The sequence below is a fragment of the Anomaloglossus baeobatrachus genome, chromosome 7, assembly GCF_048569485.1.
Source record: "Anomaloglossus baeobatrachus isolate aAnoBae1 chromosome 7, aAnoBae1.hap1, whole genome shotgun sequence".
Taxonomy (NCBI): Eukaryota; Metazoa; Chordata; class Amphibia; order Anura; family Aromobatidae; genus Anomaloglossus; species Anomaloglossus baeobatrachus.
The window spans coordinates 271,665,054-271,677,943 of NC_134359.1; the positions used below are offsets into that span (position 1 = coordinate 271,665,054).

Consider the following 12,890-nt stretch of genomic DNA (forward strand, 5'->3'; position numbering starts at 1 on the left):
ATTAGCCCCTATCTCCCACTCCCCCAGCAGCAGCCTCTCTCCCCCCGCCTCCAGCAGCAGCCTCTCCCCCAGCCTCAGCCTCTCTTCCCTCAGCATCAGCCTCTCTCCCCCTAGCCTCCCCCAGCATCAGCCTCAGTCTCCAGTCTCCGCCAGCATCAGCCTCACTCCCCAGTCTCCACCAGCATCAGCCTCACCCCCCCATCCTCCGCCAGCACCAGCCTCTCTGCACCCAGCCTCCTCCAGCACCAGCCTCTCTCCCACCAGCCTCTCTCCCGCCAGCATCAGCCTCTCTCCCCCCAGCCTCCGCCAGCATCAGCCTCTCTCCCCCCAGCCTCCGCCAGCATCAGCCTCTGCCTCCCCCAGCCTCCGCCAGCATCAGCCTCTGCCTCCCCCAGCCTTCGCCAGCATCAGCCTCTGCCTCCCCCCAGCCTCCGCCAGCCTCAGCCTCTCTCCCCCCAGCCTCCGCCAGCATCAGCCTCAGCCTCCCCCCAGCCTCCGCCAGCATCAGCCTCTGCCTCCCCCAGCCTCCGCCAGCATCAGCCTCTGCCTCCCCCCAGCCTCCGCCAGCATCAGCCTCTGCCTCCCCCCAGTCTCCCCCAGCATCAGCCTCTGCCTCCCCCCAGCATCAGCCTCTTCCTCCCCCCAGTCTCAGCCTCTGCCTCCCCCAGCCTCCCCCCAGTCTCAGCCTCTGCCTCCCCCAAATCAACCTCTGCCTCCCCCCAGTCTCAGCCTCTGCCTCCCCCCAGTCTCAGCCTCTGCCTCCACCCCCAGCCTCCCCCCAGTCTCAGCCTCTGCCTCCCCCCAGTCTCAGCCTCTGCCTCCACCCCCAGCCTCCCCCCAGTCTCAGCCTCTGCCTCCCCCAAGTCTCAGCCTCTGCCTCCCCCCAGTCTCAGCCTCTGCCCCCCCCCAGCCTCCCCCCAGTCTCAGCCTCTGCCTCCCCCCAGTCTCAGCCTCTGCCTCCCTCCAGCCTCCCCCCAGTCTCAGCCTCTGCCTTCCTCCAGCCTCTCCCCAGTCTCAGCCTCTGCCTCCCTCCAGCCTCCCCCCAAGTCTCAGCCTCTGCTCCCTCCAGCCTCCCCCCAGTCTCAGCCTCTGCCTCCCTCCAGCCTCCCCCCAGTCTCAGCCTCTGCCTGCCCCTCATCCACTATCCTCGTATTGCAGCCTCTGCCTGTCCCTCGTCCACTATACTCACATTGCAGCCTCTGCCTCTGCCTGTCCCTCGTCCACTATACTCACATTGCAGCCTCTGCCTCTGCCTGTCCCTCGTCTACTATACTCACATTGTAGCCTGCCTGCCCCTCCCCCAGAATCCTCACTTCACAGCATTGGAACTCTGCCAGCGGTTACCTGCTCTTGTGCTTCCCGCCTCCTCTTGCTGCTGCCACTCCTCCTATGGTGTCCGTCATTCTCCTGCTGCTGCTTGCTCCGGTGAGTATTCTGTCCTCCGCGGCATCTGCAGCATTGGATGCCACAGCACGGAGCTGATTGTCGCGCCTCTGACCCCAGAAGTGCAGGCACTTCCAGGGTCAATCAGTTCTCTGTGCCCGGCGGCGGCCACTGTTTATCTGTATTCGCGTCTTAAAGACGCAGATACAGATAAATGGAAGTGCGTCTCTCACCTCCGTTCCCCCCCCCCAGGGCCCCCTTCCCTTCCCCCTCCCCCTCCCCCTTCGAAAACACAGCGGATTTAATAGACTGTCCGGAGGGGGAGAAGATGTAAAAGAAAAAAAATATATATTTTTTTTTTGCAGCCAGAAAGTGCCGCGCTCCCCCGCAACGTGGCGCCCCAGGCACGGGACCACGGGTGCCTAATAGTAAATACGGAATAGTAAATACGGCCCTGCCTACGTGGATTCCGCCGGAGCTGTGTGTTGGGGGGTTAATAAAGGGGTGAAAGAGGGGCTTTTTCTCTTTTATTTAAAATAAAGGATTTTTCCGAGTGTGTGTTTATTCACTTTACTTACAGGTTAATCATGAAAGCTGTCTCATAGACGCTGCCATGATTAAGCCTGGAGTTAAATGGCAGCGATCCGCTGCCATTTAAGGCTACTTGTACACTTGCGTTGGACGGCTTCTGTTGCTATCCGCAGCTTTGAAGAATTATGGTAACCATTGCAGGAAACCGTTATATTCCTCATAGACTACAATTAGCTACGGATAGCAACGGATGGTCTTGCGTTGCATCCGCTGCATGACACAGCGTCGTTATTTTGATGCTGTGTCGGTTGGAAGGAACGCTGCATGTAGCGTTTTTTTGTGTCGTTAAATAGCTCACCTTGACGAATTCTATTGGAATCTGCCACGGTGTCAAATGATTGTCTATGGTGGCAGTTTCCGTCGCTATACACTAAGCGGCGGAATCCGCTGACGGATTTCGTCACGTTCTACTGCGCATGCTCAGCATGTCCAGCAGAACGATCGAAATCGTTTAAAATCACTCCTGGTTTCCGTCTCCCCCTCTCCTCTCCTCTCTCATACTCACCAATCACGGGCGTGATGCTCTACAGTTGTCACAAAGCTCCGGCGGCTTTTCCTCTTTTGAAAAAGCCGGCCGCCCATTATTCAATCTCGTATTCACTGCTTCCCCCGTTCACCCACGCCTATGATTGGTTGCAGTCAGACCCGCCCCCACGCTGAGTTACAGCTGTCTCACTGCAACCAATCACAGCCGCCGATGGGTGGGTCTATATCGTGCAGTACAATAAATAAATAAATAATTAAAAAAATAAGCCACACTGCTGAAGGCTGGTATTGTCAGGATGGGAAGCCCCACGTTATGGGGAACAATAACAATAACAATATCAGCCAGCAGCTGCCCGGATTTGCCGCATCCATTAGATGCGACAGTCCCGGGACTCGACCCGGCTCATCCCGAATTGCCCTGGTGCGTTGGCAATCGAGGTAATAAAGAGTTAATGGCAGCAGCCCATAGCTGCCACTAAGTCCTAGGTTAATCATGGCAGGCGTCTATGAGACACATTCCATGATTAACCTGTAAGTGAAAGTAAATAAACGCACACACCCAAAAAAATCCTTTATTTGGAATAAAACAAAAACAAACACCCTCTTTCACCACTTTATTAAAATCCCCAAATACCCCTCCAGGTCCGGCGTAATCCACACGAGGTCCGGCGACGCATCCAGCTCTGCTACATGAAGCTGACAGGAGTGGCAGTAGAACACGACCACTCTCTATCAGCTCCACACAGCAACTGAAGTGAATTGCACTGTCAGCGGGGACGTCACTGAGGTAATGCCGGTGTGTGTGCGGTGATGATGGGTGCGGTAGTGCCTGCGTGTGCGGGGATGATGGGTGCGGTAGTGCCTGCGTGTGAGGGGATGATGGGTGCTGTAGTTCCGGTGTGTGTGCGGGAATGATGAGGACTGTAGTGTCGGGATGTGTGCGGTGATGATGTGGGCTGTAGTGTCGGGATGTGTGCAGTGATGTAGGCGGTAGTGTCGGGATGTGTGCGGTGATGTGGGCTGTCTCTCCATAAGGATGTCGTCTCCTTTATCTACGCTTGTCCATCCTGTGCCCGAAACAAGACGCCCAAACACCTGACCTATGGATGTCTCCAGCCTCTACCGATTCCCTCCATTCCATGGCAACACATTGCCATGGATTTTATCACGGACTTGCCGTTATCTTCAGAATATATAGTCATTTGGGTCGTGGTGCACTGATTCTCCAAGATGGCTCATTTCGTCCCCATGGTCGGCCTACCCTCTGTTCCAGAACTCGCCGATGCCTTCATTCAGCACATCTTCCGGCTGCACGGATTTCCCTTGCATATAGTGTCCGACAGGGGAACTCAGTTCACCTCGTGCTTCTGGAGGGCGCTCTGTAAACATCTGGGAGTGTCTCTGGACTTTTTCTCGGCCTACCATCCCCAGTCTAATGGCCAAGTCGAACATGTCAACCAGGTCCTGACTTCCTTCCTTCGACACTATGTCAACGTCCATCATGACGACTGGTCCACGCTACTCCCTTGAGCTGAGTTCTCCCATAATCATCACGTCAGTGAATCCTCCTCCAGCTCTCCCTTCTATGTTGTCTACGGTCTTCAGCCTCCCATCCCATTACCGGTATCCTCCACGTCTGATGTGCCCGCTGCAGATGCCCTGTCCAGGGACTTCTGTCAAAACCTCCCTTGAACGTGTTTCCGCCCAGATAAAGAAGCATACGGACAAGAGACGCCTTGACCCTCCTCGCTTCTCTCCTGGGGATTTGGTGTGGCTTGCCTCCAAATATGTCCGGTTGAAGATTCAATCTTTTAAGTTGGGTCAGCGGTACATCGGTCCTTTCACTGTCGTCAAAAGGATCAACGAGGTCTCATACAAACTTCAGCTCCCAGCCACGATTTGAATCCCTAACTGCTACCACGTATCCTTGCTCAAGCCAGTCATCTTTGGTCCCTTCTCCTCTGATACCGGTACTCCTCCTCCTCCTATTGCTGACGACGATGTGTATGTGTCGTGGGCGGAGGGGTCAGGAACGCAGCTCGCCTAGGATCACTGGCGCTCGGGTCCGGTGCTTCTGCTCCTCGGTGGCTCGAGCACGGGGCCGGACACGGAGGTTTGAGCAGTGCCTCCTCGCCCACGAGTGAAAAGGGGGAGGTTGTTTGGGGATGTCGGTCGTGACTCCACCCACGGGTTGTGGTGATGGCGGGCACCACCGCTGCTGGTGACGGAGGATCCCGAGAGCGATGGCGGAGAGCAGCTGAGGTGTTGACCCCTCCGTGGGTAGGGGCTGTTGGTCCCGGGGCCCCGGTTGGGGAGGGGTAGGGTGGAGGAGGAACGGGTGCAGGTGCCGATGCGGGGAGGCAGCGTGGGCGCGGGTGCAATGTTGCGGTGCAGCGCGGTGCCGGATGGCACTGTTGTACTCACTCAGACACAGAAGGACAGAGTCTCTGGTAAACCAAACGCTGGATGGACGGGGCCCACAGCCGGATGCGGTGTTCTCACTTTCCCCGGACGGGTTGATGGTGGCTGTCATTTTCCTGCACCTGTGTAAGTGTGTTTGACTCCTATGGCTTCCTACGGGTAGTCCGCTCCCCGGCGTGTAAGAGTCGGGAGAGCCCCTTTTGCTCGCAGGCGCTGGCCCTTGGATCTCTGGCCCTTGGCAGCGGCGCTTATCCGGACGGGTTGGGCTGTTGCCTTCTGACGGGACTTAGGTGGGAATGAACCCCTGAGGTCCAGACCGCAATCAGATAATTTGACCTTTACGGCAGCTCCTAGCCTGGTCAGGGTCTGAGTACCCTGCCTTGGTGCTTGGCTTTGATCCGCTCCCCGGTTTGGTACCGGCAGGCCACCGCCCGACCCCGATCCTACGGTTCCGCTGACCTCCACCCACTCCTGCAGACGGCCACCACTGTCTGCTGACCTTCCTGATTGTGCCTGGGCTCCAACCCAGACACACACAGTCCTTACTCCTCTCACTTCCACTACTCACTGACTCCCAACTGAACTGCACTACTTTTCCCGCCTCCAGGCCTGTGAACTCCTCGGTGGGCGGGGTCAACCGCCTGGCTCCGCCCCACCTGATGTGGACATCAAGCCTGGAGGGTGGCAACAAGGGTTTTTGGTTGACTGTTGTCACCTACCAGGGGAGGGGTGTGTGTGTGTGGTGTTATGTACTGTGACCCCTGGGGTCCAGGGTGCCACATATGCGGTAAGAGACATAGTGGCCATGAAGAAAGTGCGGGGTAAGCAGTTCTTCCTTGTTGATTGGGAGGGCTACGGTCCCGAAGACCGGTCCTGGGAACCCCGGGAGAACATTGCTGCTCCTCTGCTACGCGGCATTCTTGTCCCGGTTGCGAGGAGGGGGCGTGAGGTAGGGGGTACTGTCACGCTTCTCGGGCCCCGGCACCGCCTGTGACTCACCGCTCCGGTCTCCCTGCACGCGGCGGTCCCCCTCTTCCTGCCCGCGGCGGTCCCTCTCACTCCCCTTCTGTGTGTCCTCCGTGCCTTCCGTTCACCTGTCCCGGCCTCCCCCTGCGACCCATGACTCTCTGCTTGGCTCCCCTGCATCTCCTTCAACTTCCTCCTTGCTTCCTGCACAGGTCTCCTGCACTCGGGCCTCGCGTATGCGCATTAAGGTGTGGGCGCGCTCACTCACCTCTTCTTAAAGGGCCAGCATCCCGGGAGCAGGATATGGCTGATACAGGTGCAGAGTATTTAAGACTTCCCTTTCCAGGTAAGGCGCCTGTTCAATGTGTTTCCATAGCTAGGTGTTCAGGTCCCTCTGTGTCTTGTCTCCAGAATAACACGGTCTCTTCCGCAGAGCCCGTCTGCCGTCCTGACCTGGTCCAGATTGCTGATTCCCCAGGAAGTGTCCTGGTGACTGTCTGCTGTGGATCCCACCGTCTTCCTTCAGCCTAATCCCGTCACCGGTCCCCGATTCCACCTGTTAACTTCAGCCTGCACATCTCGCGGGATCCGGACCCCGTCTGCTGTTCCTACTCTGCACCTGAACCCGGTTCCAGACATCCGGCCTGCCTACGGTTCCCTTTGGACTAATAGACATTTCCTGTGCAGACCTTTTGAAGGACTCCGACTCCGTACCCCTAGTTTTCCGGCTACCGTGCCTCTAGGCCCTCTGGTGGGGTGATCGGACAGTCCCTGTATAGGGGTTAGCTCCGGGTTGCCTCTCTGGGGGAGTCCGGTTCACGGTCCCGTGAATCCACCTCCAGGACATTACACATACAGCACTATATGGAAGTGTATAGTATTATATGAATGGAGGATATTTAGTTCTATATGGAAGGAGCACAGCAGTATATGAGGAGTAGACAGCTCTATATGAAGAGTATATAGTACTATATAGATTTGCTTATTTGCAATAAGTGATGTGCGAACTTGCACATGTTCTGTTTTTGCCAGACCTTAACCCCTTCACCTGCCTGACCCGGCCATTTTTTTTAATTCTGACAAGCGTCACTTTCAAAGGTTATAACTCTGGAGCTTCAGCGGATCCCAGCGATTCTGAGATTGTTTTTTGGTGAACTATTGTCACAAAACATGGTTAATAAATAACATTCCCCACATGTTACTTTACATCAGCGCAATTTTTGAAACTTTTTTTTTTTTTGTTAGAAGGGTTCAAAGTTCATCAGCAATTTCTCATTTTTCCAGCAAAATTCACAATCCCATTATTTTAGTGACCACATCACATTTGAAGTGACTATGAGAGGCCTAGATGATAGAAAATACCGAAAAGTGACACCATTCTAAAACCTGCCCCCCTCACACTGCTCATAACATATGTGAAACCTCAAGTGGGAAATATACAAGTATATATGACGCGCCCACAGGGTCTGTGGGGGAGGGTTAGGCTAGTTTCACACTGGCGTTCAACGGCATCCTTTGCATTGCGTTGTGTGACGGATGCAATGGATGCGTTGCATATCATGGCCCCTCGGATAAAACGGATCGTACAAAACAACGGAAAGCTTTTTTTTTTTTCTTGTTTTACCGGCAGCAGACTACGGTGAACAATCGGCTGATCGCTCTCAATAGCCGGCCGCCGGGTGCTCAGCTGAGCACTTTCAAAAGCAGTCTACCGGGCGCTCTGCTGATCGCTCTCAATAGCCGGCTGCTGAGTGCTCAGCTGACCGCTCTCAATAGCCGGCTGCTGAGTGCTCAGCTGAGCGCTCTCAATAGCCGGCCGCCGGGCTCTCAGCTGAGCGCTCTCAATAGCCGGCTACCGGGCTCTCAGCTGATCGCTCTCAATAGCCGGCTGCTGAGTGCTCAGCTGATCGCTCTCAATAGCCGGCCGCCGGGCTCTCAGCTGATCACTCTCAATAGCCAACTACCGGGCACTCAGCTGATCGCTCTCAATAGCCGGCTGCCGGGCACTCAGCTGATCGCTCTCAAAAGCCATCTGCCGGGTGCTCTGCTGATCGCTCTCAATAGCCGGGCGCCGGGCGATCAGCTGATCGCTCTCAATAGCCGGCTGCTGAGTGCTCAGCTGATCGCTCTCAGTAGCTGCCCGTCGGGCGATCAGCTGAACGTTCGGCCGCTGAGAGACAAAATAAAGTTTCTGTGATTAAAAAAAAAAAAAAAGCATGCACAGTGAAAAATAAAGGTTTCCACCGCTCAAAAAACATTACATGATGCGTTCCTTCCGCCCGGCGGAAGCAACGCAGCATCGTCCAGCGGAAGCAAAGCAGGTACTTTTGGCACAATCCGTCATCCATACAAGTCTATGGGAAACAGTGGAATCTGTTAACGGATTCCGCTGTTTTCCAAAAGGGCGGATTGTGACTGAAGGTAATTAACGCAAGTGTGAAAGTACCCTTACCCGTCACAGCGGCCTGGCCCGGTTCCGTGACCCCGACGCTGTCTATAAAAGATGAAGGGGTTGGTTGGGGATGTTGAGAGTAGTAGTTATTTGGGACGCCACCTGTGGTATGCGGCCGCTGCAGAATGTCTCTCTCTTCTGGGGCAGATGGTGACGCAGCTTAGGTGTTGCAGCTCTCCACAGGCAGAACTAGGCCCCAGCTTGGGAGTGGCTGTTCACCATGTGCGAGAGCGCAGTGCGCGGAATGGATCAGACAACAGAGCGGTTGCAGTTTAAGCTGTTTACTGAATGATTTGCTCCTGTCGTTGGACTGCCAGACTCCGCTGTGATGGGCTCCAGCCAATCCCGGATAGTTCGGAGGCCAGAACCAGTGGGATGCTCCGTGAGTCCTTCCTCCCTGCACTGTGTTGTGCGAATCCCTGTGGCTTGGAGCTACGCTGGGATCCGAGTCCTGGGGGTGATTATGTTCCCCGTCTCGTATAGCAGGCAGTCCGAGCCCGTTGATGGGGGTCGCCCTTTGGTCATGACTCCTGGCTCTATGTGCTGCTTTGCCCAGGGCACTGTTGTAGGCCAGAAGACTTGAAATCTTCTGCCCAATGAATTCTGCTGGCATGCCATGAAGTGCCCACCAGCCTAGGGCTTCGAGATGTGCGCCAGTCCTGAGGGAGATATGAGCTCTCCCCTCAACGATCGTGCTCTCCTGCATCTCACTTGGTTTCCATTGGTTTATAGACTGCTGTATGTGGCTCCTCTCTCCCCAGATCAGTTGCCCCGCCCACCTGAGCACCTGAGCTAGTGGGTGGGAGGCCCCAGTCAATGTGGTGACCGTCCGAAATGACCCTACCTTAACCCCGTCCTGGTGAGAGGGCAACTGGCTTATGTATGTTTGTGGATTGTGAATGACCAGCACTGACCTCCTCCTTACCCGGGATGAATACTGCACCTCTGGTAAGGCGTAGTACCTTGTGGTGACTGAAGCCTCAGGGGCACCACACATACACCCCATATAGCGATGTATAGCCTCCCTATACAGCTGTATGGGTCCATATGTTGCTGTTAGTGATGGGGGATCGCACTGGTGGATTTTTCTTGTTTTGCAAAGTGCAGCCAATCAGGATAGTTCTTAATTATGGAAGAGCGAACCTGAACTGTAAAGTTTGGGAGTCACACTGGGCACTTGGGTGTTCGGGTCTCGCACCGGTACACTGGCTTTTACCGGTATGTCTGGCTCCTCTTTAGGTTTATGATCTGAATAAAGAGAATACAGAGCAGCCAATCAGGAAGCATTTCCTATGTGGCACTACCGGCCCATCACAGCCACGTCAAGTATTGATAAAGCTGTGATTGGTGGCTCACCACTGAAGAAGAAAAAACAAACAAATAAGACTTGGGCTATTGCCGTATTTATTAGAGCCAGCTGAGATACAGCAGCTGCAGGCTGCAAACCCCCAGCGGTCTGCTTTACAGTGGCTGATTATCAAAAATAGAGAGGATCCCATGCAGGTTTTTTATTAAATAATGTAAAAAAAATACTAATAAAAAGACTGACAGCACATCCACTAGGTGTGAACAGAAGCACACTAAAAATTTAATGTTACAAAAATCTGTACAGCAGCAAATGGAAAGCTAAACTATGTAATCATGTAATAGAGATTTTGGCACTGCATTACTACTTTTGGAAAAAGAATGAGACAGAAGAGTGGTACTCCGCCTTGTCTTTGACTGTCGGGGTTACACAAATTGGCCAATTTTTAAAACCAAGTATCTCATTTTTTTCCAGTAGCAGTAATGCAGGGCAAAAATTCCTATAATTCAGGTTTACATATTTTAGCTTTCCAGATGTTGCTCTACAGATTTTTATAATGGAAAAAAAAGTGTCTTGGGGTCCTCTCATTGTTGATAACCAGCCGAGGTAAAGCAGGTAGCTGGTTTTACTAGGGAAGGAAGAGCCATGGCTGTTGGCCCCTCCCAGCCTGATAATATCAGCCTTCAGCCGCCCCAGAATTGGTATATAACATTAGATGCAGCAGCTCATCCCGCTTGCCCTGATGCGGTGGCAATATAATGGGTTAATATCAGCTGTGATTTGACAAAAAACAGCTGCATGAAGGATATTAATGGGGAGGCGCATGAGACTCCCTATAATCAACCCTAGAAGTCAAAAGAAATAAACACAAACATGAGGGAAATCCTTTATTTGAAATAAAATAGACGCACACCCTCATTCCCTCCGCAGCTCTGTGAGGAGCGGTGACGTCACTGAAGCCACCGGAGTTCACACCCGGAGACTCCCAGGGTATCATGTGTGACCGCCGGTCACCTCTGCCGGATTGCGGGACACGGCGGCAGGGCAGTCCGGCAATCAGGTCACCGGAGATCACAGCCCGAATATCACCACATCCGCTCCTGTCTACAGCCTCACGTTGTATAATTACACAGCAGGGCCACACACAGGTCTGTTTACCCCCATATACTCCTGAGAGCTCCTCATATACATCCATACAGGGCCATATACTGCTGTGCACCTTCCATGTTGTCTACTTCCCATATTGTACTTTTTACACCCATATAAAGCTTTCATAGTAATATTCAGTGTTACTCCAAACAGTCCAGTATTAGTAGAATATGCAAAGTCCATACAGCGCAGTATACAGCAATATAGTGCGGACAGATCAATCACTCCCGGCCTGAGAAGAGGAAATAAACCGAATCACCGCGTGTTACCGAGAACAAAGAGCGGAAACTCTCAGCCATAGGGCGGGAATTTCAAATTTAACGTTCACCCAATCAGCAGTCAGTAAGGCTCTGGCTCCGCCCATAGACACTGTGTTAACCTGTTACTGCCCGTCATGTTCCCAGTTTTCTAGTACCCCCATATAGTAGTTTTCTCCATACACCCGTAAATCTCAAAATGGTTGTGTATACTGACATTGCCGTATACCCCCATAGCTCTGTATAATGCAGGATATTCCTAATCTAGGACTGTGAACCGCAATATTACGCAATACATCTGTATAAAAGGTCCTTTATATTCCCACTATAACACTATATACCGCGTTATTGTGCTGTATACCCAGTTTCTCCAGTATCAGGCTCTGCTGTAGACAATGTGGTGGCTCTTAGAAGAGCCTTTGTGGTGTGGAGGATGGGAGCAGCGGTGGTGATCACTTGGCGCTGGTGTACTTGGTGACGGCCTTGGTGCCCTCGGACACGGCGTGCTTGGCCAGCTCTCCCGGCAGCAGCAGGCGCACGGCGGTCTGGATCTCCCGGGAGGTGATGGTGTGGCGCTTGTTGTAATGAGCCAGGCGGGAGGCTTCCCCTGAGATGCGCTCGAAGATGTCACCCACGAAGCAGTTCATGATGCCCATGGCCTTGGAGGAGATGCCGGTGTCGGGGTGCACCTGCTTCAGCACCTTGTACACGTAGATGGCATAGCTCTCCTTCCGGCTCTTCCTCCGCTTCTTGCCGTCCTTCTTCTGAGTCTTGGTCACGGCTTTCTTGGAGCCCTTCTTGGCGGCTGGGGCGGACTTGGCGGGATCAGGCATGATAAGAACAGAAAGATCTCGCCACAAGAGAAGACAATAATGATCCTGCTCCTCCCAGAGCGGCCGTATTTATAGACCGGCCATGCAAATGAGCACTGATGCCACATCGCTGTTCCATTAGGTGAAAAAGGCATGTGACTTGTGGAAACGTCATGATCACCGCCCCTGCAGCTCATTGGTGGATGCACAAGTCTCATTTCCATGGCTGACTTCAGATTCAGTCAATGACAGGAGAGGAGGGCGGAGCAGCCGCTTATAAAACACTCCGGAGCCGCACACGCGTCACATTACAGTTCTTTATCTGCTGATCTTTGAAAACGCAGCGATGTCTGGACGCGGCAAACAAGGAGGGAAGGCCCGCGCTAAGGCCAAGACCCGCTCATCCCGGGCAGGACTGCAGTTCCCGGTTGGTCGTGTGCACAGGCTTCTCCGCAAGGGCAATTACGCCGAGAGAGTGGGCGCCGGCGCTCCGGTCTACCTGGCCGCTGTGCTCGAGTATCTGACCGCTGAGATCCTGGAATTGGCCGGCAATGCTGCCCGGGACAACAAGAAGACCCGCATCATCCCCCGGCACCTGCAGCTGGCTGTGCGCAATGACGAGGAGCTGAACAGGCTGCTGGGTGGGGTGACCATTGCCCAGGGAGGCGTCCTGCCCAACATCCAGGCCGTGCTGCTGCCCAAGAAGACCGAGAGCAGCAAGAAGAGCAAGTGACGCCGCTGACCCCGCATCATCCACAACACAAAGGCTCTTCTAAGAGCCACCACATCCTCCTCATCAGAGCTGGTTCCGCTGATATCGGCCGATGTCTGAACTTATCGGATTGTCTATATACAGGGGAGGGAGGGTCTTGTGCTGAGGACAGAGATTTATTGTCTTTGCCGTGAAGTGGAGACGCCGGGTTTTCATATAACTTAGTGTGGCTACCTAGAAGCAATTTTACAGAAGTCACAAACTTCCCCGCTAAATAGGGTCACAGTCATGCGCAGCTGGAACTATGGATACAGGTAGATCTGCCCGATCACCTCGTATGTTCTAGCAGGATGTG

At 53.9% G+C, this 12,890-nt stretch overlaps 2 protein-coding genes across 2 annotated transcripts; one reads left to right on the forward strand and one right to left on the reverse strand.

Moving 5' to 3' along the window:
* Positions 1–11,401: 11,401 nt before the first annotated feature.
* LOC142246310 (histone H2B 1.1-like) lies at positions 11,402–11,844 on the reverse strand. The gene has a single exon (XM_075319344.1). It carries the CDS (start codon positions 11,842–11,844, stop codon positions 11,464–11,466), a length of 381 nt encoding a protein of 126 aa, XP_075175459.1. The 3' UTR covers positions 11,402–11,463.
* Positions 11,845–12,169: 325 nt separating this feature from the next.
* Positions 12,170–12,556, forward strand: LOC142246311 (histone H2A type 1-like). Its single transcript, XM_075319345.1, has one exon. The coding sequence runs from the start codon at positions 12,170–12,172 to the stop codon at positions 12,554–12,556; it is 387 nt and encodes a 128-aa protein (XP_075175460.1).
* Positions 12,557–12,890: the final 334 nt, after the last annotated feature.